Below are 27,506 nucleotides of genomic sequence, written 5' to 3'. Positions count from 1 at the left end.
TTCTCAGGTGCAAGGGTACCTGTCGCTGGAAAAGTCTACCGAATATCTCATCAGAGGGCAGTCTGCGCTGTGGATATTTTTCACCGTAGAGGGCTCGGGCTCGCGGGCTTCGTCCATTTACTAAACCATGGCAGCATAATATATCCGCCACTTCACTTGTCGAGTAGTAGGCTTCCATTGCTAAGAAGTGGTGGAAGTGAGAAATACGAGGTTGGTTTGAAAAGTTCTCGGAACGGAATAGAAAAAAAAACGCCTCGAAAATGAGTTTCCTCCAGACCTGCAACTTAGTTGTCAACTCCGGCTATCAATTCTTCGTTTGAAGTGAATCTTCGTCTACCAAGAAAAATTTTCAGTTTTGGGAAGAGATGGAAGTCTGACGGAGCCATATTAGGTGAACAAGGCGGGTGTGGCAACAATTCATACCTTAGTTCACGTAATTTTGCCATGGCGACGGTATGCATTTTTGATCCAGCGTCAAGAGTCGCGGCACCCGTCCTGCAGATAATTTTTTCATTTCTAATTCTTCAGTTACAATGTGATAGACCCTTTCAGATGACATCTGACAACCGTAAGCAGTTTCATACACTTTCAATCGGCGATCCTCCATGATCATTTTGTGCACTTTTGCAACGATTTCTGGAGTAGTGACGCATCTTGGCCGACCACTGCGCGGATCATTATCTAAGCTCTCCCGACCAATTTCAAATTCATTTGCCCACTTGACAACAGTTGAATATGAAGGAGCAGAATCCCCTACTGTATTCCGAAAAATTGGCATGAATATACTTTTCTTTCATACCTTCCTTTACAAAGTACGTAATCACTGCTCGAATCTCGATTTTTTCCATCTTCGCAAATCGCTACGCGGGAACAGCAACAGAGCCACGTTACCGCTACAGCTCTCTTCCGAGAGCAATGACGTGGCACATGTTTACAGGCATCAGTCCATTGAATACCACGTGAATAACTCGTTGAGCTAGCGCTGACCTCTCGTGGTGATCCCGAGAACTTTTCAAACCACCCTCGTATACCACTTGTACGTGCAAACAGCGCAGTAACAGTAAACACAAAAGTGAATCCGCATTTGGAAGGAGGTAAACCACCATGATACGTACCCAGGCTTGACAGTACTGTACAACAAGGCAAACAAACACGACGAAAGCTAACGTAGCCCACTACACGACTCGACTGCAGACCACCTAATCGTATGTAGAATACTGTGACTTAGACGTCATAATACTCTGCCGATACATTTGAAGGAGCGCCAGTGGAACGATTGTGCTAATATTCGTAACCAAGAACGATGCAGCTCTTTCCTATGAACACATGTTTATCTCGGAAATTGTGCATCTCCGGACCTATGTATATTGCACTATTTTTGTCGTTTCGATCAGTACAACGGCCTCTCAAAGTATTCGATACTTTTCTTCCTGTGTAGTGAATGTTGGATATGATGTCAAAGCGCTGAGTCTTCACGTGAATTTCTGCACTTTCTCCTTCTTTGGTAGGTTCGTATTGATAACACGAACTCTCGTTACCCGTGACGATTTTTTGCAGTAGGCGTCCACGCATCGTTGTTTTTGTTTGGGCATCAAGGTGTGTGGGACAAACATTACACACAGTTTTGGTGCCACCGTAGTTACTGCGCTGATGTCGCTTATACGCCGGGAATAAAATAGCCTCAAAACTATTTGGGAGGACGGTGTATACCTTCTTGTCAGTAAATAAATGCGCTAATTTAATTTTCTGTGTTTTTCTAAAACAGCAGCTCTTAAACTAAGGGGGACAACAGTTAGAATTATTTTCATACCTAGGTGTATTTACATATAACGACACTCGGAATCGTGTAATTGCATCACAAGTGAAACTGTTAGCATGTCCAAAGATAGTGTCGCTCGTACACTATGCCTGCACTTCAGTCTGCTTCTGTTCAGAGGAGTAGTGCGTGGGTGCGGCTTCAGAGGGAGGCGGCGCGCCGGTAGGAGAGGGTGAGGGAGGTGGCGAGGTCTGCGGCCTGGACGACGGCGGCGGCGAGCGCCATGAGCGCCTCCAGCACCCACAGCCACCTGCCCAGGTGCAGGCTCCCCTCCGACCACTGCTCCCAGTTGGGCCGCAGCTCCGCGCCTGCGCACACCGCTGCCGACACGTGCATCACGATGCCCACAGCCAGCACCAGGCGGATCTGCAACACCACTCCCCTCGCTTCACACGAGTTCTCCATCGTGTGTGCAGCACAGATACAAGTACATACTATCACACAGCAGTCGACATACATTGAGGTGGCAAAAGTCACGGGATACTGATACTTACATACACAGATGCCAGTAGTATCGCATACACAAGGCAGTGCATTGGCGGAGTTGTCATTTGTACTCTGGCGATTCATGTGAAAAAGTGTCCTACGTCATTATGGTCGCACGATGGGAATTAACATACTTTGAATGAGGAATGTTGGTTGGAGCAAAACACATAAGACATTCTATTTCGGAAGTCGGTTGGGAATTCAGTATTCCGAGACCCACAGTCTCAAGAATGTGCCGCGATTGCCAAATTTTAGGTATTTCCTCTCACAACGAACAACCCAATGTCCGACAGTCTTCACTTAACGACCGAGAGCAGCGGCATTCTTGTAGAGTTGCCAGTGCTAACAGACAAGCAACACTGCGTGAAAAAACGACAGAAATCAATGCTGGGTGTACGATCAATATACCCGTTAGGACAGTGCGGAGAAATTTGGCGTTACAGAGCTATGACAGGAGACCTGAATGCCTTTGCTAACAGCACATCGTCACCTGCAGTGCTTCTTGTGGATTCGTGACCATATTTGTTCGACCCTAGACGACTGGACAACAGTTGCCTGATCAGATTAGTCCCGATTTCAGTTGGTAAGAGCTGCTGGTAGGATTCGAGTGTGGTGCAGACTCCACGAAGCCATGGCCACAAGTTGTCAACAAGGCACTATGCAAACTGGTCTTGGCTCCATGATGGTGCGGGCTGTGTTTACATGGGCTGGACTGGGTCCTTTGGTCCAACGGAACCGATCATTGACTGGAAATGGTCATGTTCGGCTACTTGGGGGACCATTCGCAGCCATTCATGGACTTCATGTTCCCAAACAACGATGAAATTTTTATGGATGAGAATGCACCATATCACAATTGTTCGCGATTGGCTTGCATAACATTCTGGACAATTGGAACGAGTGATTTGGCCATCCAAATCGTCATAACATGAATCCCATCCAAAATTTATGGGACATTATCAACAGTCAGTTCGTGCACAACGACCTGCACTGGCAACATATTCGCAATTATTGACGGCTATAGATGCAGCATGACTCAATGTTTCTAACGACTTTTTGAGTCCATGCCACGTCGAGTTGCTGCACTACGTTGGCAAAAGGAGGTCTGACACGATATTTGGAGTTATCCCGTGACTTTTGTCACATCAGTGAATTTTGTCCTCTGCAGCTCTTTGTGTTACCTTGGAAGTTACTACCTGATGTTTTATCACATGTGGTATCATCCTAACTCTTCCTCTAGACAGTGTTTTTCGTACGTTCCCTTCTTTGCCGATTCTGCAGAGGGCCTCTCCGTTCTTTATCAGTCCATCTAATTTTCAACATTCTTCTGTAGCACAGCATCTCGCACGCTTCGATTCTCTTCTTTTCTGATATTTCCAGAGTCGATAATTCACAACTATACATTGCCGTACTCCAAAAGTGCATTCTCACAAATTTCTTCCTCAGATTAAGGCCTATGTTTGATATTGATAGACTTCCCTTGACCAGGAACGCCCACATTGTCTGTGTCAGCCTGCTTTGTCCTTGGTGCTTCCTCCGTCACGTGTTCAAAAATGTGTTCAAATGTGTGTGAAGTCTTTTGGGACTTAACTGCTAAGGTCATTAGTCCCCAAGCTTACACACTACTTAACCTAAATTATCCTAAGGACAACCACACACACCCACGCCCGAGGGAGGACTCGAACCTCCGCCGGGACCAGCCGCACAGTCCATGACTGCAGCGCCTCTGACCGCTCGGCTAATCCCGCGCGGCCCGTCGCGTGTTATTTTGCTTCCAAGCCAGCAGGTGTCCTTACCTTCGTCTACTTCCTGGTCGTTAATTCTGAAATTAAATTTATTGCTAATGTTATTTTTGCTACTGCTCAGCCGGCCGGTATGGACGAGTGGTTCTAGGCGCTTCAGTCTGGAACCGCGCGACCGCTACGGTCGCAGGTTCGAATCCTGCCTCGGGCATGGATGTGTGTAATGTCCTTAGGTTAGTTAGGTTTAAGTATTTCTAAGTTCTAGGGGTCTGATGACCTCAGATGTTAAGTGTCATAGTGCTCAGAGCCATTTTTTGTGCTACTGCTCATTGCTTTCATCTTTCTTCAGTTTCCCCTCAATCCATATTCTGTACCTGTTGCACTGTTTATCCCATTCAAGAGGTCTCGTAAATCTTCCTCAAATTCACTGACAACACCAGTGTCATCAGCGAATCTTATCATTGATATGCTTTTATCCTGAATTTCAGTCCCGCTCCTGAACCTTTCTTTCAGTTACATTAGTGTTTCATTGATGTACGCGTTGAAGAGCAAGGGAGAGAGAGACTGTATCCATGCCTGATATTCTTTTCAATCCAAACATTTTTGTCTTTGTTTATCACACTCATTGTTCCCTTTTGGTTTTCATACGTATTGCGTATTACCCATCTTTCCCTATAGCTTACAGTTACAACTGCGACAAGTTGCTCCATTTTAAATCATGGAAGGCTTTTTCTACGTCGGCAAGGCTTGTGAAAGATTTTTCCTTAGCGGACAATATAGCTGCACATTAAGATTGTATCAAAATGTTCGAAGCATTTTCACTGCCAGGAAGATATGCGCAGCTATAGACTTACGTCACTGACGTGAATTTATTGTATAATAATAGAAAATTTTGATGCTCGCGTGCCTAGTGTAAACAGCGATAGCGTGTAGATCAGGTCACTCTCTTCGCCCATGCTCTCAGAAGGCAGAAGGTATTGACACCCATTTTAATGCTGTGTTCCTTGGATTGTGAAGACACTCGACACTGCCGGCCGGTGTGGCCGAGCGGTTCTAGGCGCTCCAGTCTGGAACCGCGCGACCGCTACGGTCGCAGGTTTGAATCCTGCCTCGGACATGGATGTGTGTGATGTCCTTAGGTTAGTTAGGTTTAAGTAATTCTGAGTTCTAGGGGACTGATGACCTCAGATGTTAAGTCCCATAGTGCTCGGAGCCATTTGAACCATTTGAGCCACTCGACACAGTTCCGCCTTGTTGCCTAGTGATAAAAATATGAGCTCAAGGAATATCTAACCATCTTTGAGACTCGATTCAGGGCCTAATAGCTGGTATACACTCTAAACATACAAAAATTAAAAAAAGATGCACCGCGCAGAAATTATCCAAATGGGACGGAAATAGGTAGCTGTGATGTACATGTACAAACTGCATTCGGATAATTCCTTGACTCTTTTTTTTTTCTTTTACCCTAGATCGTATTTCCATCACTGTAGAATTACTGTAACCTACGTACTATTTTGCTTACTGTATTCAAGCTAAGGTGTTCCTCCCTAATGTATACCCCACACATTTCTCTCCATTACCAAAGAAGTATCCCTTGATTTGTCAGAATGAGTCCTATCAAACTATGACATCCGTTAGTCAAGTTATTCCATGAAGCTCTTTCCTCCGCATCTTGCTGCTGCACCTTTTTAGTTATTAACCAAACACAGCATGGCCTCCTTAGATTAAAATGAAACGTCATCTCTACATTGGCCCCCTTTCGCCAGCGACGAACCATTCTGCTGTATCGGAACCGTCGTCGAAGCCTTCACACAAATCCATTGCACATTCATTGATGCTGAAAATCAGGTCTGTCTTCGGTCTATCAGACGGCCAAGAACTGCATCCGATGATTCTATCTGCAGAACAAGTCTGAATAGCTCCTTCGTGGCACTAAATTACCAACTTCACCAAGAGACTAGACACTTCTTTGTCATACACACTTCACAGTTTCCATATGTGGGAAAACTTTTAATGCAGTTTACAGTGAGGCTCACATTTGATGTTTGCCTTTTATTCTTTACCCGATTAAACATCAATCAATCTTGGGCACCAGAATCTTTTTGGTTAACAGATCTCAAACTGAGCACATGTTCTCGTCAAACGTCTGCCGAGATAAGCTTCTCGTGTGTTTGTTTCGCCTTCACGTGAATACAAAAAAATTTACAGTTTATGTCTGTAGTGTATGTGTGTAGTTGTGGGAGTTGTACCCGTGATATTCCAAAAGGATGCTCATAGAAGAACTAACCGGCGAGGGGTATTAAAATGTTTGATACTTAAACATCAGTGTAAAAACAACACTGATTTTGAAAAATATTTTGAAAAAAATGTGTATTGGAACAAGTTCCTCTTCCCAAGTGCATATATCTTTTGAAGTTAAACGTAACTCAAAAATTTAAATATCAGTTGTAGATGTATGTTCCCCAGTGAACGTGGTATTCAGTATTTCCAGGTTCAGGGTCTTACTTAGACATCTACATCTACATACATACTCCGCAATCCACCATACGGTGCGTGGCTAAGGGTACCTCGTGCCACAGCTAGCATCTTCTCTCCCTGTTCCACTCCAAAACAGAACGAGGGAAAAATGACTGCCTATTTGCCTCTGTATCTCCTTAAAAATTATGTTGAGGTGAAAGTCAACAACAAAGAAAGAAATTAGAATTTTTAATTTTTTTGTGGTGGTCGTAAAGTCCGCCGTACACGTTATTGAAAATGCATTGATATCGCTAAGAAAGTGCTAAATGATATTTGCAGGTTCTGGATTCTACTTTCACATCAGTACTTATTTACAAATATATCACTATAATTTAACAACTATTAATGATTTAAAAAAGAAATTTTAGAGTGGGCATAAAATTCCCACCCTTGCTAATGCGGGTTATGAAAAATGGTTTTATATTGCTTAGTTTGAAGTAAATGGTACAAACGTAGTCTGCTGATTAGTTGGTAGAGTTGAGACTAGCTGTTAAAGCGGGGTAGGTTTGCAGCGGCCGAGCCGTGGCACTGACCAGCATCTCGTGCATCTTCTGGCCGAGCAGGTAGCTGAGCACGATGACGCTGGGGATGACGATGTAGGCGGTGTAGGTGACGTGCGGGAAGATGAGCTTGGGGCTGGCGGGCACGTGCAGCAGCCCGTTACCCTCGGCCAGCAGCGCCGCCGCCGCAGTCGTCAGCACCTGTCGCCAGAACACATGCGTTCCCCGTAACTCCTCCACTTCGTTACCTGCTCTTCAGGCTGTTTACTGGCCTTTGAGGTAGAGCAGCAAACCGCTAAAATTGTAATTAGAAGCAGTGGGCTCTGACTTTCTGGCCCCTGTATATGCTATCTGCAAATTATCTGTTTCATACACGTAATTGCCGTTCGGTGTGGCCGAGCGACTCTAGGCGCTTCAGATCGGAACCGCGCTCCTACTACGGTCGCAGGTACGAATCCTGCCTCGGGCATGGATGTGTGTGATCTCCTTAGGTTTAAGTAGTTCTAAGTTTAGCGGACTGATGACCTCGGATGTTAAATCTCATGGTGCTTAGAGCCATTTGAACAATTTTTTCATACACGTAATTCATTGAGCGACAACGGATGTTAAGAATTATTCGCCTGGTAGTTGTTAGATACGATCAGTTTTGGCTTTAGGAAATGTAAAGACACCGGAGTAGCAATTTTGATGTTGCGATTGATAATGGAGACAAGACTAAAGAAAAATCAAGACACGTTGATAGGATCTGTCGACCTGGAAAAACCGTTCGACAGTATCAAATGTGTAAGATTTTCGAAATTATGAGAAAAATAGGGATAGGCTAGAGGAAAAGATGAGTTAAAAAATGGTTCAAATGGCTCTTAGCACTATGGGACTTAGCTTCTAAGGTCATCAGTCCCCCAGAACTTAGAAATACTTAAACCTAACTAACCTAAGAACATCACACACTTCAATGCCCGAGGCAGGATTCGAACCTGCAACTGTAGCGGTCGCGCGGTTCCAGACTGTAGATGAGTAATATACAATATGTACAAGAACCAAGTGAGAACAATAAAAGACCAAGAACGAAGTGCTCAGATTAAAAAGGATGCAAGACAGGAATGTAGTCTTTCGCCGCTGCTATTCAACCTATACATCGAAGAAGCAATGATGGGAATTAAAGAAAGGTTCAAGAGTCGAATTAAAATACAAGATGGAAGAATATCAGTGATAAGATTCGCTAATAACATTACTATCCTCAGTGAAACTGTGGAGGAATTACCGGATCTGCTGAGTGGAATGAACAGTGTGATGAGTACACAGACTAGGTTGAGGGTAAATCGAAGAAGACGAAAGTAATGAGAAGTAGCAGAAATGAGAACAACGAGAAACTTAACATCAGGATTGGTGATCACGAAGTAGAAGTAGTTAAGTAATTCTGATATCTAGGCAGCAAAATAACCCATGACAGATGGGATAAGGAGGACATAAAAAGCAGACTAGCACTGCCAAAAAGGTTATCCTGGCCTAGAGAAGTATCAGATACAGGCCTCTATTTGAGGAACAAAAATCTGAAAATGTGCGTTTAGAGCGCAGCATTGTATGTTTGTGAAACATGAACTGTGAGGAAATCGGAACAGAAGAGAATCGAATCATTGGAAATGTGATGCTACGGAAGAATTTTCAAAACATGGTGTGTTGATAAGGTAAGGAATGAGGAGGTTCTTCGCAGAAACGGCGAGGAAAGGAATATGTGGAAAACATTGACTGACAAGAAGAAGAGACAGGATGATAGGATCTCTTTTAAGGTATCAGGGAATAGCTTTCATGGTACTAGAGAGACCCGTAGACGATAAAAATTTTAGAGGAAGACAGAGATTGGAATACATCCAGTAAATAATTGAGAACGTAGGTTACAAGTCCTACTTTGAGAGGAAATGGCTGGCACAGGAGAGAAATTCGTGGTGGGCCGCATCAAACCAGTCAGAAAACTGGATGACTCAAAAAGAAATTGTGCTTGCGCAAAGAGGTAACCCGTAATATAATACAGCAAAACACACGGTGATGAGATAGAACACGATGATCACTTGATTGACAGGATGTTGGTCTACCTTTCGAATACAGTACAGCTGTCATTTTGCGAGCCGTGGATCCGGCATATCCTTCGTAGATTTCCAGAGGTATTTGACACCATGTCTACGTACAGGTGACAGTTCTCCTAAATTACGTGCTGGTTGTTAATGCGCCACGGGCTGCCGCCCTATAGCGTCGCTCGTGTATCCCATCGTGGTGAGATCTTACGAATTTGGCGATCAAAACATCTGCGTGAGTCCTGAAAACACTGTAGCAGGATTTTGGCCTTGTGTCATAGACAATTTGCCTGCTAGGGGATGCCGTCGCTGTGAGGGAAACTGTAGCTTTCGATTACTGGCGAAAGTCCGGTGAAAATACAGGAAAATGTCTCTCATATCGTAATCCTCCCTCTCTAGTTGATCTTTACAAACGAGTCCGGCGGGCAGATTCCCTTGTATGTAGATGATACAGCCGAAAATTACAGCTGCATTACCCATAATTATACCGCCCTTGGACCGTATCGCCACCGCTTTAACCAAATTACCAACTTGTGCAACATCTGAAAAAGCTAAAATAAATCCCCAGAAATGGCGATTAGTCGTGTTCACTGTCAGGAGGAGGTTGTTGATTAGCAACACCTAGGCCAATGATTTAAACCTCTCCTCGTGGGATTCGATTAACTAAATCGATAAATAACACCTTTAGTACGCACATTAATGAAGCACACAATAAAATTTCCTCATAACTGTATCAACTGTATCCTCTCCTAGAGGGAAGGGAAAGTAACTACCCCCAAAAAATCAAAATTTGGAAATTCGCTCTTCTGGCTGTCGTGCTATAAGGCTTTGATGTTTTGTAGCAGCAGATTCAAATATACCCAACAAGTGACTCCAAAATACGTTACTTGGTTTGACTGTAGCCTCGCCACCGTTTACAAAAAAATTTGTAGTAATTTGTGAACATTTTGATCACCAGTTACCAACCGACTTATCAGAAGTTAATTAGAGCTGTTCTGTGAATACTCCGTGCTTCACCACATCAACACATTAGCTCACTTGCGCGGGCGACGACCGTAGATAAATATGCCCGGTCCTACCTTCACTGCTCGTTGTAGGAGCTCGTAATCATACCATCAGCAGTAGGGAAATCTCCAGATAGTGTGCTACAAAGGGCCCTTTAGAAGCATAATAGCACAATAGAAGACGTACAGTCTTTGAGATGCTCGACTTGCTTTATCATCTTGAATTATATCAGATGAACCAACTGGCGGCGTAATTTTTAATACGGAAAACAGGTGATGCACCATGACGTCCAAACAAATCTGACTGTTAAGAGTTAAAGACTTTATTACTTTTTACTACCGTTCCAAATGGCAAAACTTGCTGCTTGGTCAATATCCGAACTGCCGCTCCTGTACCTAGGACCTTAATTCGAACAATGTCCTGCAATGGGTGACTCAGGAATTCGAACACCTACAGCCATGTGACCTCTCTTTCATCATCTACTTCTCACTTTTAAATGCTAATTACTTCGATTCGTAGAATGCAGTAAATTATTCTTTTTTGTAATGAACAGATGAAGACTGTTAACAAACGACGTGAATGTTTTATTTTTTGAATTTAATGGAAATTATCCGTCGCTCATACGTTCAAGCGGACAGGATTGTCAAGATAGCACAGATTTATGCCACACTAGGTTCAGTTAGCCCTGCGAACTGATCAGATCTGAAGCAGAAAACAGAGACTTTAAGTAGTGGATAGCAGAAGAAACTGTTCTAAAAACAAAAGATGCACAATCTAAGGATGTTAAAATAAAAAAAATTCATAGTGTAAGGAAATTGAAATTACACAACAGCTTTGTGTAACCAAATAGCAACTGGAGAAAATTATCAAATGTAAGGGTTGTAGCCACCGAAAAAGAATCGATACTAGGTGTACTCTATAGTGGATGTGGTTTTATGATGTGACTAGTGGGTGCAGAGTCTCAGTCAGTCAGTGAACAACTTTGAATGTTTTTCGTTTAACTATTGTCACACTGATGGCTTTCTACAGTTGACAGCGCATTGCGGAAACGGTTATTAAGTGCCACATAAGAGCTTCTATTTGGTAGCTAGTTTTGCATATTACTAACACTGTTCGTGGAGTCGGTTTCCGTGAGGTTTCAGTGGAGTTGTCTCGGACAGGGTCACTCCGGTTCCTGACGCTACTACATGAATGGCTTTGACAAGTAAAGTTGATTACACGAAAGTTACACAACATTTTAGGCTTGCAGCGAACCACCGGAAACGCTCGGAGTTCGCAATTGACTTTGTGATTGTTTAGTGTAAGAACAGCCATGTGTGTTTCGCTCCTTACTCATCGCTTCCCTGTCTTTTGGTAATCGCATGGGATATTAACTGTGGCAGCAGACGACTTTGATTTTTTTCCCGAAAGGTAAGACAACCGATAATTTGCATTCATTCCACGCTTCCTGATTACTCATTGGGCACTTTGTTTCACATTTGTATAGCGTAGTTTCCATGGACAATGAAGTTATTCTCCATCAGAGAACCAAGCGAGTTTTCGGAATAGTTACGACGCTCCATTCTTGGGCAGAACAGTTCATTTTCGACATGCAGATTGCTCAGTGCTTTCTTTCGTTTCCCTGATTTTTCTCCACCGGCGTGAATTTGGTAATTAAAGATTTAAGGATGATTCTTCGACACCAGCAAGTTGCATTCCACGAAGCTACTGTAATTCTTAGGTGTACATTGGGAGACTGGAGAATTAGAACATTGTGACAGTAGCCAGGAAACCTGTTATTAATGTCTTCATATGTACTCATTCCTACGAGAAACGAACTAAAATCTTCAGACTGTGCATTCATTGATGTAGAAATATAATTTTATATAAAAAAAGAATTTATAAGAAAATACCTTTCACTTTGCATTGCGAACGTTAATTGCTAATGTGACTTATCGTTTGGAGAATGCTTACTAGCAAGAAATCTCGTCAGGTCGAAGCGAAGGAATTGTTTATTGATACATAATCAAATGCTGCAATTGTTTTGAAAATCAGTGATGTCGGAAGGAGTGAACACTTTTCGGCCACCGATTTTTTAAGAGAAGGTGTATTGATTGCGGAGGTATGAACTCTGGAAATGTGAAGCCTGTAACTCAGTTAAGGACACGCCTGCGGTGGCTCTGTGGCTAAATGAGCACACTGTGTGTCAGATTACAAATATAAAAGTCCTGGGTTAAACCCACAGCCGGTCCTACGACCTTTTCCCGTGCTTTGTTGCTTTTTTCGCCTCTGTAAATAATGTGTATATGTGAGAAACGTCAGTTTGCACCATGGTTCGCAATCTACGCTAAACTATAGGTCCCCCTCTGACTGATTATTTGTATCAGTTCATCTACCGGGTCTCCCTCTGACGACTGATTATTTGTATCAGTTCATCTACCGGAGAAAGACAAGGACATAGCACCTCCAGTAGGATCATGCCAGATCTCCAAACTGCTCTTGATATCTGCTTTTGAGATCTGCTATACCTGACCTCTTTTCAGTCAAGAGTCGTGGAATACACTTTGTGATCGGTACCGCAACGTTGGTAAAGCTGTTTCAAGGTCACTATTCCCTCTCTTTGGACAAATCACTATTTTAAATCCTACCGTGACCCAGACTGAGCTTTCAAACTCTCTGAATTCATCTCAAACCTACACATCTTCGTTTTACAATAACAGTAACGTAACTAAGATATTATTATTCAGTAGTAAAAGTACTATCAAACTTTGGGTGCAAAGTGCTATATAATACAATCCCTTGCAAGCACTTTGAAAAGTATGTTTGGTCTGTTATGCAGAGCTTTGGCAATTGGATTCTCGGAACATAGGAAAAGCCCTGCGTATAAAAGGCAGATTTTAGTTTGGGAATAGCCGGCATCGGTGACCGAGCGGTTCTAGGCGCTTCATTCCGGAACCGCGCGACTGCTACGTTCGCAGGTTCGAATCCTGCTTCGGGCATGGATGTGTGTGATGTCCTTAGATTTGTTAGGTTTAAGTAGTTCTAAGTTATAGGGGACTGATGACCTCAAATAGTAAGTCCCATAGTGGTCAGAGCCATTTGAACCAATTTTTAGTTTGGGGAACATATTTTAAGAGTAAAGCGTCCGTATTTTGTACAGTGCGATGTTCTACATACTATTAAGAAAACAGTAAGATGACACCACTGGAAGCACTTGAAATCAATAACCCTTATGACACAGAATGTGCTGGGGCTTTGGGTCCACAGTCAAAATGAATTTTTTGAAGGACATAACCTTTTCGCCCTTGACTATAGTTTTTTAATATACAGTTTCGTCACTAAGGCCATTTTAAAGTGCTTTAAACAGCGCGTTTGCATAATTAAAAAATATCTGGGCGTTATGAAAGCATCGAGATATGCGAGGCCTTTGCCACGAAAGCCTAAGTGACATCATAATTTGAACTCAAATGAAAATGCTGTCAAATACGTTTCTCTCTGTGTCATCAGCAGAGCATCAGAAAATAAAATACACAATTCGGCGGGAACAGTGCCGAAATTGCAATACTCTATTGAAAAATAAAACTTTACAGCCAACGGCCGAAAGCTTATATTATCCAAAAAATTTCATTAATGTGTATGTGATTGAACTAGGTTACAATAGTGCAGTCAGTTTTATTATTCATTTAAGAAATGTAACGATATTCTTTGTGCTTTTTACTGCTCTGCGTTCCTTTGCAAGACCTGCTCCTGCGTTTCGCTAATATCTCTGTAAGTCGCACATTTTATCTTTGATTGTGACATTCAGTTGACACATGATGATTCCTCAAGAAGCTTAAAGGCGGATTGTGCGTAAATAAATAATACTTTCAGAATATCAAGAAAGTTTTTATTTTTCTTATTACTGTCACATTCTACCAAACACCGACCGAGAATGAAGTAGTGGTTCAAAAAATATATGACCTTCGTCCGTTCAACTGTTCAGCAAAATATGGTGTAAAAATATGAAGTAAGTCGGTCGGGAACTTGTCGAAGTTTTTGCTAATAACGCTTCCCATTTATATATTAGTATAGATAATAGGGCCAAAGATTTATTTAGTGGCTGGGGAGGGGTGGTGGACTGAGATGAAATTACACGTGTCCCTTGGCCTTCGCAACCTCTACATATGAATATTGTGGAATCATTGTTGTCAATCGCTGACAAATAGTTAAATGTCCATTTCCGGTATCCAGTGCCTCTCAAGGAATTTGATAGTATTGGTTGTTATAGTTAAACTTTCCCTATTTAACACGCTATAACACGGAAACTAATTACTGTACGAGTAGCAAACTTGGCAGCATTAATGTCGAGGACAGGGGGAAGAGGGATGATGCAGAATCAATTCAATTCAAACACTTTTAATGCGCTGCTACGGCACATCATACCATTACGTACAGGTACCATTAGTACTACAAAAGGGGCTCAATATGGCGCCCATCATTGTCCAGAAAAGTCTGAAAGCACAGGATTGCATTCTGCACAGCACAACGATGCATGTCCGTAGGTATGCTGCCTACCTCTCATAATATGCTGCGCTTCAGATCAGCACATGTGTGAATGTTCCCCTGGTAAACCCTGTCCTTCAGGTAGCTCCACAACCAGAAATCACAGGGAGTGAGACCAGGTGATCGTGCCGGCCAAGCATTTGGAAAACGATCAGCTGATTATTCGTTCGTTTCCAAATGTGTTTCGGAGAAGCAGGTGAACTTCACGAGCGATGTGCGGTGGGGCCCTATCTTGCATGAAAACTGTTGAGTTCAATGCGTTTCTCTCTTGTAGGGCGGGTATGACATATTGGCGAAGCATATCGCAGTAACGCTGGCCAGTCACACTGCACGTCTTTGGACCTTGAGCGCCAACCTGTTCAAAAAAGAATGGGTCAAGGATGAACGTAGCCGTGAAGCCACACCATACGGTGACACGTTCACCATACAAGGAACGGTAACTGGGGGTGAAGATCCCCACACTCGGCAATTCTGTGTGTTCACCTCACCCGTCAGAGAAACATGAGCTTCGTCTGTCCACAGGATGGTACAGAGTCAGCCCTCGTCAACATCAATCCTTGCGAGAAAGTGGAGAGCGAAGTTAACACGTTTGTGTGTCCTATGGTGCAGGCTGCTGTACGATATGGATTTTGAACGGATACCGTTTGAGAATGGATCGAAACAACTTCCGTACTGTGGACCACGGGATGTTCAACTGTCGTGACACAGCACGCCCTGCCTGAGGATCGGAAATTGCGCGCAGCGTCGTCTGCCATAGTAACACAGATTTCATCAACCACATGTGGTGCAACCGGTCGATGGCCTCTTCCCGGAGCGACGCCCAGTTTTCCAGTTGATTCGAACTTCATCATGCCCCGCACAGCAGGTGAGGAAAGAAAACCCACCCGTGATCCTTTCAGCCGGCGATATTCTTGAAGTGCAGCTGCAGCAGTACTGTGTTTTGATAATAGAGCTTCACCAGTAATGCCGTGCTTCTTTTGTCCAAGGCCACGGTGCACGTCACTAAGTGCACTGCGACTGGTCAGGTGTCCAGATGACTGATCACGGCACGTGGTGGCCATAGTTGGAGCCGGACGGTGGCGCTGTGGCGCGTGGAAATTATGCACCCCCTACTCAGGACATTAATGTTACGAAGTTTGGTACTGGTACGGTAATTAGTTCCCTTGTTATAACGTGTTGAATAGGGAAAGTTTAAGCATAACCACCCGCTATTTTTATTATTTATTTTCAGCTGTGCAAGGAAACGTAAATAATTCACTAACTACCAGCCAGATTTTATATTCGTCCAGACGCAGGATGATTCAGGTTGGTTTTGAATACCAGTATATTAGGTGAGCCCTGATACCGTTTTTATGAAATGGTCCAGAGATCGCAGTGCCAGAACAAAGTTGGCAACGCGAAGCGAAAGCAGCGGCATTAGCGAGGGCTCGCAGCAATCCGCCTATCAGATCTTAAAGCACCCTCATGCTCAGATCAGTATAGTTCTGAGCATGCTAGAGCTCACCCAGTTTGAGACCTTAGCTACAGCAGTCAGCATCATTTAGTAGGACAGTGATAGTTAAAGTTACAGATGGATATATACTTTTGTCAATGTTGAACATTGTACATCAAGCAAATAGTGTGTGACTTAGTGCGTGAAGTGATACTTTTCTATTTCGTGACAGTTGTAAATTATACAGTACTCACGTGGCAAACAAGTGTGTCAGAGGTGAGGTAAATTTTTTATTCAGTGATATAATAAAGTGAACTAATACACTCCTGGAAATGGAAAAAAAAAAACACATTGACACCGGTGTGTCAGACCCACCATACTTGCTCCGGACACTGCGAGAGGGCTGTACAAGCAATGATCACACGCACGGCACAGCGGACACACCAGGAACCGCGGTGTTGGCCGTCGAATGGCGCTAGCTGCGCAGCATTTGTGCACCGCCGCCGTCGGTGTCAGCCAGTTTGCCGTGGGATACGGAGCTCCATCGCAGTCTTTAACACTGGTAGCATGCCGCGACAGCGTGGACGTGAACCGTATGTGCAGTTGACGGACTTCGAGCGAGGGCGTATAGTGGGCATGCGGGAGGCCTGGTGGACGTACCGCCGAATTGCTCAACACGTGGGGCGTGAGGTCTCCACAGTACATCGATTTGTCGCCAATGGCCGGCGGAAGGTGCACGTGCCCGTCGACCAGGGACCGGACCGCAGCGACGCACGGATGCACGCCAAGACCGTAGGATCCTACGCAGTGCCGTATGGGACCGCACCGCCACTTCCCAGCAAATTAGGGACACTGTTGCTCCTGGGGTATCGGCGAGGACCATTCGCAACCGTCTCCATGAAGCTGGGCTACGGTCCCGCACACCGTTAGGCCGTCTTCCGCTCACGCCCCAACATCGTGCAGCCCGCCTCCAGTGGTGTCGCGACAGGCGTGAATGGAGGGACGAATGGAGACGTGTCGTCTTCAGCGATGAGAGTCGCTTCTGCCTTGGTGCCAATGATGGTCGTATGCGTGTTTGGCGCCGTGCAGGTGAGCGCCACAATCAGGACTGCATACGACCGAGGCACACAGGGCCAACACCCGGCATCATGGTGTGGGGAGCGATCTCCTACCCTGGCCGTACACCACTGGTGATCGTCGAGGGGACACTGAATAGTGCACGGTACATCCAAACCGTCATCGAACCCTTCGTTCTACCATTCCTAGACCGGCAAGGGAACTTGCTGTTCCAACAGGACAATGCACGTCCGCATGTATCCCGTGCCACCCAACGTGCTCTAGAAGGTGTAAGTCAACTACCCTGGCCAGCAAGATCTCCGGATCTGTCCCCCATTGAGCATGTTTGGGACTGGATGAAGCGTCGTCTCACGCGGTCTGCACGTCCAGCACGAACGCTGGTCCAACTGAGGCGCCAGGTGGAAATGGCATGGCAAGCCGTTCCACAGGACTACATCCAGCATCTCTACGATCGTCTCCATGGGAGAATAGCAGCCTGCATTGCTGCGAAAGGTGGATATACACTGTACTAGTGCCGACATTGTGCATGCTCTGTTGCCTGTGTCTATGTGCCTGTGGTTCTGTCAGTGTGACCATGTGATGTATCTGACCCCAGGAATGTGTCAATAAAGTTTCCCCTTCCTGGGACAATGAATTCACAGTGTTCTTATTTCAATTTCCAGGAGTGTATTTCATGTGTTCTAATATGATGAGCGTTCTCCCAGAGCAATCAGAGTCGGGGCGAGACGAAAGTAGTTTTGCCTGATCGCAACTATTTTGTCGAACAGCAAGCCTACAGATACCATTGTTGCAGTGCAGTGGTTCCATTCCGTCTGGCCGCCTGGTATAGCAACCGGTCATGATTTTCTTGAAATGAAACAATCTCTGCTGCAAGATATTTTTTATTTGCCGGAAATACTGCGTTTCACCCTTTTGGGACATCATCAGATTGGCTTAGGGGTAAAAAAAATGACAGTAGTGAGTCAGATGTCGATTAAAACTGGGAGATAAAAAAAGTAAATAAAAAATTCCTTGCAACCGAGACTGTTTTATTTTAAGCCGCAGGATGATTCAGATTTGTTTTGAATACGCGTATGCGCGTTAGCTGTGAGCGGAGGTTACCAGCTGCAGCAGCTTGAGCAGGAAGGCGGCCGAGCAGAGGCTGGTGGCGTACTTGGGCGGCGGGTCTGCTCGGTGCAGGGCCGCGGAGATGGAGACGCGGCGGTAGCCGGTCGCGTAAGGCGACTCGCTGGTCGGTTCGTCACTGCAACACACGCAGCACCGACACACGCTGTAACATCGCAACATTCAAGTGCGCAGACAAACGCCGTCCTGAAATCCTGCAGCCGTAATTCAGAGCCATCCCATCGGTTCTCTCCTACAAATATTGGATTAGATGTACTTTTCGTTCCAATTGACACATAGTTAGGAGATATTCCGGGATGTAGAACACGTCAGAAGAACAAGAATACACAATAAATAGACTGAAGAGCCAAAGAAACTGGTACACTTGCCTAATGTCCTGTAGGGCCCCCGCTAGCACGAAGAAGTGCCACAGCATAACGTGGCATGGACTCTACTAATGTCTGAAGTAGTGCTGGACGGAATTGACACCATGAATCCCTCAGTGCTGTCCATAAATCCGTAAGAGTACGAGAGGGCGGAGATCCCTTCTGAACAGCACGGTACAAGGCATCCCAGATATGTTCTATAATGTTTGTGTCTGGGTGGGAAGGGGGGGGGGGGGGGGTGGGTTGGTGGCCATCGGAAGCGTTTAAACTCAAAACAGTGTGCCTGTAGCAATTCTGGACGTGTGGGGTGTCGCATTGTCCTGCTGGAATTGCCCACGTCCATCAGAATGCACGATGGGCGTGAATGGATGCAGGTGATCAGACAGGATGCTTACATACGTACAGTCCATTGTCGGTTTTGACAGGCCCAGGAAAGCGTAAATCTTTGTGTCGTGAAGTCGTCAATGGTACACGAGTGGGTCTTCGGCTCCGAAAGCCCATATCGATGACGTTTTGTTGTATGGTTCGCATGCTGACACTTATTGATGACCCAGCATTGAAATATACAACAATTTGCGGAACGATTGCACTTCTGTCACTTTGAACGATTCTCTTCAGTGATCGTTGGTGCCGTTCTTGCAGGATCTTTTTCCGGCCGCAGCGATGTCGGAGATTTGATGTTTTACCCAATTCCTGATATTCACGGTACACTCGTGAAATGGTCTATGGGAAAATCCCCACTTCATCTCTACCTCGGAGATACTATGTCGCATCGCTCGTGCGCCGACTATAACACCACGTTCAAACTCAGTTAATTCTGTATAACCTGAAATTGTAGCAGCAGTAACCGATCTGACAACTGCGCCAGGCAGTTATAGGCGTTGCTGACCACAGCGCCGTAATCTGCTTGTTTATATATCTGTATTTCAATACGCATACCTATACCAGTTTCTTTGGCGCTTCAGTGTATTTACAGTGAAACAGATATGCTAACGTACCTTCAACAGATCTCAAATCGGATAATCGTCATGGATGTGGAATATGTGAAAAAAGATTTGAACGTACGAAGCTTGCCCAGAAAGTAATGCACCGCAGTTTTTTCTTCAATAATTCTTTATTCAATGTAATGATAATTACACACACGAAAGAATGGTGTTTTTTCTACACTTCCTAATTTTCCACGTAAACTCCATCCCATTCTACGTCCTACCTCCAACGCGAAACAAGGGCGTGTATGCTCTGTCGGTACAAATCCTTGTCCCAGTGGTGGAGCCAGTGCTTCACTGTGTGAATCGCCTCCCCATCGTCCTCAAAATATCTTCCACGTATGGCATTCTTTAACGGCCCAAACGGGTGGAAGTCCGAAATCGCTAGGTCAAGGCTGTCGGGTGTGACAACCGTGGATGGTCTCCCCGATCGCTGCAAATCGTGGAGCTCCGCAGAACCGCCGTCTGATGACCCCGCCCTCCGTGCCCAGCGACTGACTAACTGTACTTCGGACTTCCGTCGACAGCAGGTGCTTCATTGACTTTGCACAATCGTATGTGAATATTCCCCTCAGTTTCTCTTTCTGCAGTGAGTAATTCAATGACGGCACGTTGCTTGTAACGTATATCACCTACACACGCCATTTTGAAACTGTCCTGCAGCTACGCTATCTGGCGGGAGTGACGGAAAGTTGGCGCTCTTACTCACAAGGGAACCTCCCCATAGCACCTCCCTCAGATTTAGTTATAAATTGGCACAGTTGATAGGCCTTGAAAAACTGAACACAGATCAATCGAGAAAACAGGAAGAAGTTGTGTAGAATTATGAAAAAAATAAGCAAAATATACAAACTGAGTAGTCCATGCGCAAGATAGGTAACATCAAGGATGCTATGAGCTTAGGAGCACCGTGGTCCCGTGGTTAGCGTGAGCAGCTGCGGAACGAGAGGTCCTTGGTTCGAGTCTTCCCTTGAGTGAAAAGTTTAATTTTTTATTTTCAGATAATTATTATCTGTCCGTCCGTCCGTCCGATGCGAGGTAACTGCGCCTAGTATGGGGACGCTACACCTTAACAAACATCGAAACACACGACGTCAGTCGACTACAGCGCACGGAATAGAGAGTATTCCTGCTAACGAGGCTTCCTAGCTGGCAGTTGACTGTTCGCTACTTTGGACGAGAGTGCATTAAATACGCGAGATGTATTCCGTGGGCAATATGAATTCAGCAAATATAGCTCGCGACTTCAATAACAAGGTTAATGAATATTTTCCGAACTGTAAGGAATCGGAAAGTTCCTTAAGGGATCGAACGATTGTCGGAGGGACGGACGGACAGATAATAATTGTCTGAAAATAAAAAATTAAACGTTGCACTCGAGGGAAGACTTGAACCTAGGACCTCTCGTTCCCCAGCTGCTCACGCTAACCACGGGACCACGGCGCTCCTGAGCTCAGATTATCCTTGATGTTGCCTCTCGTTCACATGGACTACTCAGTTTGTGTATTTTGCTTTCTTTTTTCATAGTTCCACACAACTTCTTCCTGTTTCCTCCATTGATCTGTGTTCAATTTTTGAAGGTCTATCCACTGTGCCAACTTATAACTAAATCTGAGGGGGGTGCGATGGGGAGGTTCCCTTGTCAGGAGGCTTCAGACAATAGATACGTAACATTTAGCGTTCGTAGGATTGTTTTCAGCTGAGAAAAAAAATGAGGTCCATTACTTTATGGGCAACCCTCCTATTTTCATTTATGAGGTAATAAATACTAAACAGAAAAATCATTTTATAAAACTTATTTGCAGTGATCGCATTATCACACTGCATTTGTACAGTAGTCAGTTTGAACGTATACTCGCATCATTTGATATTATTACTAAAACACACACACACACACACACACACACACACACACACACACACACACACACGTGGACGGGGAGAGGGAGAGGGAGAGAGAGAGAGAGAGAGAGATTGCACTAATATCACAAACACGCGTTCAAAAGCTGCCAGTGAAAAAGCGAAGCATCTGCGAAGTTTGTCAGTAGATATTTAAATCATTATTATGTCATAGGAAATATGTAAAACAATATGGTACAAACACAAATATGTTTTATTTCATGTCACTGAAGATATCTTTCAAACAATAATGGCGAAATGCATATGGCACGAAAAATTTGTTTCATTCAGTTGTAATTAGACGGATCTCAACATAATATTACACACAACTTAGGACGACAGGACAACAAAAGATTACTTCACAAATTTTATATCAATGCAGGGTGTGCTTAAGCTTTGTGTGTTTTATTTTCACAAATACAGCGTACGTCTCTAGTATCTTTCTTCAGTTATTCTTATCAGTACAATTCTATACGTTATACTTTTTCTCCTTTTCTGCATTCAGGCTGCTAGTTCACTATCTCTTTCAGATTCTTCTCCATTCCTGGTTTCTGCAGTAGTAGTACCGTGCGAGGTGGTGCACAGGTAAATCACGGGACCCACTTTCGGGGGGACCCTGGCTCTTTTCGCCGTTCTGCCATTCATATTTCCCTTTTCAGTGCCTTCCCTATAACGCTCAAGGTAGTTGGCAGTATGGTTCCTTTTAAAATGACACCACTATTTTGCTTACCCATTCTACCTGAATCGGATCACCTCGTCGTTAAGTCTTACTACTCTGTTTTCATTTTTTTTAAATGCGCTATATTACTTTCACCATTATCGAAAATTTGTTAAAAGTCAACCATACATCATCTTCAACGCTCCCAGCCGATTCTTAATTTCATGTAGTTCTCTTCCATAAGTCTTTCACTGGTTGTTCGTCTCTTATTTATCTGTGAGTTTCTTTCCAGTTCCATTTTCTGTCACTGACATTGTTGAGTTTGAACACCGACTGATTTGCTTTTCTGTCTTCAAATCACACTGCCCACTAGTACGATATCGTCGAGTTTTAAGCCATAACTAGCATCCATTCATAAATTATGTCTTTTATTGAAGGAAACACAATCATCAATTTCTCATTTGAAAACACATAATCTGTAATTTGAAAACTAAACTTTGATTTCTGGCCACAATTCTAAATAATCTTAATGTTAACCATACGAATCAGCCTCCAGATTTCCACATTCGTGACAGTAACACAGAGTGCTCGTTACAGAATGAATTTTAATTCATCCCCAGCATATTCGGTAATTGTTGTAATTTATCAGTTACGTGTATAGAGTTTTGTATTGCTTTTCATTCGAGTAAATTGATAAAAACTGAAGTACTGATACAACTTAGAAGCTTTATATATATTATCTGCCCTCAAAGGCACATGGTTTTCGTAGACCATTTATTTCTTGTACATTTCAGTTTGTGTGCTCTGTTGTATTACGTAATCGTACTTCTATGTTTCGTATTTTGCTGTTTTGAGTCTCCTACTAGCGACGAAATATTTTATTCTGCAACATATACTTTCCTCAGCGCTTCTATTTTTTCTCTGATGTATCACTCTTACTATCTTTGAGATTCCAATTTGTCTTTGTCATGTCAGTTGTAAGGAGTGTGTCAGAATTCTCGATTACATTGAAAACAATATAGCCAACTTAACGCTATTCTTTGCATTATGTAAGCACTCAGATATTAATAGTTAACATTCTGAGGGCGAAACATGGGAGCGCGATTCTAAGCATTGTTGTGAGACGAGGTCTGTCTGCGGGAGTAAAATTTCAGTAGTGTCAGTCGAGAACTCGGAGACAGAAGACGTGTCATGCTGCCCCCACGTCGGTTATGGCAGATCTTAGCACACTCCAGGCCTGATTTCATTTATATAGCCAGGAGAGATTTAAATGGCTTAACTCAAGGTAAAATTCTCAAACATAACGTAAAGCGCAATTGCAGGGTTAGGCTCGTGATAGTTAGTCCGAGTTTGCAATAATCCCATGTTTTGCTTGTCAGTTAAAGAAGCCTCCTTATCCTGGAAATAATAATAATAATAATAATAATAATAATAATTTTCCACATCTAAATAATATGCTGTGGTTATTAAATGTTAATGTAACTTTGAAATTGAAATAATTTGTTAATGTGGCTCTCAGCCATGATTGATCCCTATGTCATTGTTTTAGTCTATTATTTCTTAAGTAGTAAGTAGACTTAATTTATGAAATTCCTTCTCAGAAGTTATTTAGTAGTTAACAGATCCCAAGCAAACTCCTTTTTATTAAATTCATTCTTAGTAACAATAAGCCTCAGCCGCTGCTGCTGCATGCTGCTGCGAATTGCTGTAAACGACTTGGAAAAAGGCAGTCATCTAAAGAGGTGAGTGCAAAACTTAGGGCCAAAACAGAGACACTGACACACAAGAGCATGTCATGTACCCTAATCCAGTAAATTCCGTTACACAAGCCAGATTCTGTATCACTTGAAAATTGTTATTCAAAAACGCAGACAGATAGCTTAAGTATTTAATGTTACAGGTTCATAAGTTCTTGTAGTTTTTCATATTCAGATACGCAGTCAGATTGCTTATCGAAATGTTAGTTTTAGCTTCCTCATGTAACGATCTGTTGAGAGCTTAAATGACAGTGAAACTGACACTCATACAAAACTCACGAAGTGCTATGCAGTTTAGAGGCCGTTAACTGAAAGCTCAAGTTGCTTATCGAGTCCATTTTCACAGACGAACATTGGCTGTAGCTACGTTACATATTAGTTTATGTCCCAAGAGTGAAACATGGTAGGCGTTCGGTGATAATTTGCGCAGCCATACCGTGGTGTTCCATGGGATCCACGGTTACTCTGCAAGTTCACGTTACTGCCAAGAATTGTTTGACCATTTTAGCTGATCAGATCCACCGCATAGTGGAATGTTTGTTCCAAGACGACACGGCCCTTGCTCACACAATTTGCATCGTTAAGGACGGGTTTTGTGAGCACGAGGGTGAATCGTCGCAGCTCTCTTGGCCACCAAGCACCACATCTCAATACTACTCCGCTTTTGTGGTCTACTTCTGAGAGGAAGGTGCGTGATCGCTATCGACTTCCATCATGGACATCTGAATTTGCCACTGTTCTGCACGAAGAATAGTATAAGATTCCTTCGCGAACCATACACGATCTGTATTTATCCATTCCGTGACGCCTTCAAGTTGCTTTGAATGCCAGCTTTTTTTCTACACCGTATTAGGCTTTGTAATGTGTTGTATTTGTGGTGTTTCCATATTTTTGTCCGCTCCCAGTATGTACATATTATGCTCACATATAGCACGATACTTGGTCTCAGATTTGATAATTTCCTCTTCACTTATCTATTACAGGACTATCTGTTGACGCCGCGAACAACGCTATTTTAATGCTTGATTGCACCTACAGAATAGGAAAGTCACTGTAATAGTGAAAACGTCTGACAAAAAACTGTCATGAAGGTATTATCTGATTTACCGTACTAATGACTCACTTGCGCGGAACTGTCTCCTGGACTGCGAAGTTACCTTTGTAATAAGCACTTTTCTCTTTTAGTAGTCTCGCACTTTTTGATTGTTTAAAGACTCTTATCATAGTGAACTGTGTAACGTAGCTACAACAAATGTGTACCGTATATGCAGGTAATATGTAACGAAGCTACAGCCAATATGTAACTTAGCTACGACAGATATTGCCCAAGTTCGTCTGTGAAAATGGACTCGATGAGCAACCTGAGCTGTCAGTAAACGGAATCTAAATGGAAGTTGGAAACAGTGTGATACAAGACTCATTCGACCAAATGACTCTCTTCCATTGCTCCATAATAAAGGTGTTACGGATACGGCACCACGTTTTCCTGTCTTTGCATAACTGATGTGTAAATTTGGAATTCCACCTCGCCCTGCAGTTCACTGATTACGGAGCTCCCTTCATGTTGTGTAGGAGCCGGCAGGGTTCCCGAATACGACATTCAGTTCTGCAGCTGTCGTCCTGTTATTTCTCATCACAATCCTTTTCATTGACCGTCTGTCACGATCACTCAGCGCACACATCCATCCATGTTGTGAATTACCGTATAATGTTTCTCCGCTTTCCCTGTACGCGGTACAGATCTTCGATACGCTTCCCATAGAAACGCCAAACACTTCTGTTACCTTGGTTACGAAATCACCCACCATACGAGCACCGACAATTGGTCCATGTTCGCAATTACTTAGCTCCGACACAGTGCACTCACAACCACGCAGAACACTGTTCTGACCACGACTGACAGTTTCAGCATATTGAGGAAATTGCTCAGGTGCCTTCGTCGTCAAACACAACAGCGCAACCCACTAACTCGGCTAGTATCTGCATTTATGTTCAGGCATACATTTCTCGTGTATTTTCGTATTTTTGTCCAACCCCTGTGTATACACTTGCTGATTGCTGTTTCTATGTTAATATGACCTATAACTTTCTGCTGGCAGTAATCAAACGTGCGTAAATCGTTACAGTGCTGAAGCGCTGCAAAAAATACGTCTGAAAAGCACGCGCGTGGAATCGCAGTTTTGGGGAGAGGGGTTTGGTGCTCGGTTCCTATTTAATCTAGGAACATGGTGTACAAAGTTTTTGGTTTAGTCCGGGCAAGCTGCCATATACATTAAAGCGCCAAAGAAACTGGTATAGGCATACGTATTAAAATACAGAGATATGTAAACAGGCAGAATACGGCGGTGCGGTCGGCAACGCCTATGTAGATGTATTTGGCGCAATTGTTACACGGGTTACTACTGCTACAATGGCAGGTTATCAGTGAGTCAGTTTGAACGTGGTGTTATAGTCGGCGCACGAACGATGGGACACAGCATCTCCGAGGCAGCTATGAAGACCAGACCATTTCACGAGTGTACCCTGAATATCAGGAATCCAGTAAAACATCAAATCTCCGACATCGCAGCGGGTGGAAAAAGATTCTGCAAGAACGGGACAGCGACTGAAGAGAATCGTTCAACGTGACAGAAGTGCAGTCCTTCCGCAAATTTCTGCAGGTTTCAATGCTGGGCCATAAACAAGTGTCAGCGTGCGAACCACTTAACGAAATATCATCGATATAGGCTTTCGGAGTTTTCTGCGGGAAGCAGTTACGTGGCTGATGGGGAGGTTATCGACGCAACAAGACGTTGGCTCCGACATCGACCAGTAGAGTGGTATCGTGCGAGCATACAGGCCCTTCCAGTAACGTGGCGTAAGGCCGTCGCATTGAACTGATATTGTGTTGAAAAATAAGGTTTTGTACCTAAAAGAGCGAGGAATAATATGGCGTAGTGGAATCCTGAATAAAACCAATATGCTTTCAGAAAAAAAATGTTTTTCATTACTTATCGAACACCCATCGTTCCGTGTTTGATTGAATTATTTGTTTGGAGATTGTTTTTAATGAAACTTGAAATTTACTTTTGTTCTTTCAGTTTGGAAGCATCTCGCCTAAAAGACCGGTAATATCACTTAAATGCGTTAGCGACCCAGACCAATTCTACTATATCTGTGGGAGCGTGACATGTCAGAGCCAGAAAAGTCATGTTACTTCAGTTATGCAGACAGCCCAGCACCATTATTTTGAGTTGAAGTTAAGTGATCAAGACAAACCGTGTGCACGTCATGTTTACTGCAGTTTCTGTATTTCAAGTTTGCCTGCCTCGGCTAATAAAAGTGGGCGTTAATTTCTGTTTGCCATCCATATGATTTCGATGGCGACGACTAGTCAGGTACATGATTGCGGTTTCTGCATAGTACATACCGTTCACAAACCTCTGTCATGAAAAAAGAGATTGAAAGTCACATACCCCATCATCACGTCTGGTATCCACGCAGTTCCGCATGGACATACTTGCCTTTACCGAATCCCCCAGGGGATTACAGACTGGAGGCAGATGTCG

General features: G+C 43.8%; 1 protein-coding gene across 1 annotated transcript; it reads right to left on the bottom strand.

Moving 5' to 3' along the window:
* Window positions 1-1,933: 1,933 nt before the first annotated feature.
* LOC124594277 lies at window positions 1,934-27,418 on the bottom strand. Its single transcript, XM_047132643.1, has 4 exons — window positions 27,414-27,418; window positions 18,270-18,411; window positions 7,098-7,265; window positions 1,934-2,182 (listed from the first exon to the last, which is right to left on the bottom strand). Exons 1-4 carry the CDS (start codon window positions 27,416-27,418, stop codon window positions 1,958-1,960), a joined length of 540 nt encoding a protein of 179 aa, XP_046988599.1. The 3' UTR covers window positions 1,934-1,957.
* Window positions 27,419-27,506: the final 88 nt, after the last annotated feature.

Source organism: Schistocerca americana, chromosome 2 (genome assembly GCF_021461395.2).
Source record: "Schistocerca americana isolate TAMUIC-IGC-003095 chromosome 2, iqSchAmer2.1, whole genome shotgun sequence".
NCBI lineage: Eukaryota > Metazoa > Arthropoda > Insecta > Orthoptera > Acrididae > Schistocerca > Schistocerca americana.
Note: the sequence above shows the minus strand (reverse complement) of the source record. Positions and strands in the feature narration are given on the sequence as shown.

Coding starts and splice junctions, on each gene's coding strand:
- LOC124594277 (XM_047132643.1), bottom strand. Junction 7,266..18,269: donor TGCTCAAGCTGCTGCAGCTG/GTAACCTCCGCT, acceptor TTCTGGCGACAG/GTGCTGACGACTGCGGCGGC. Junction 2,183..7,097: donor AGAAGATGCACGAGATGCTG/GTCAGTGCCACG, acceptor GTGGTGTTGCAG/ATCCGCCTGGTGCTGGCTGT.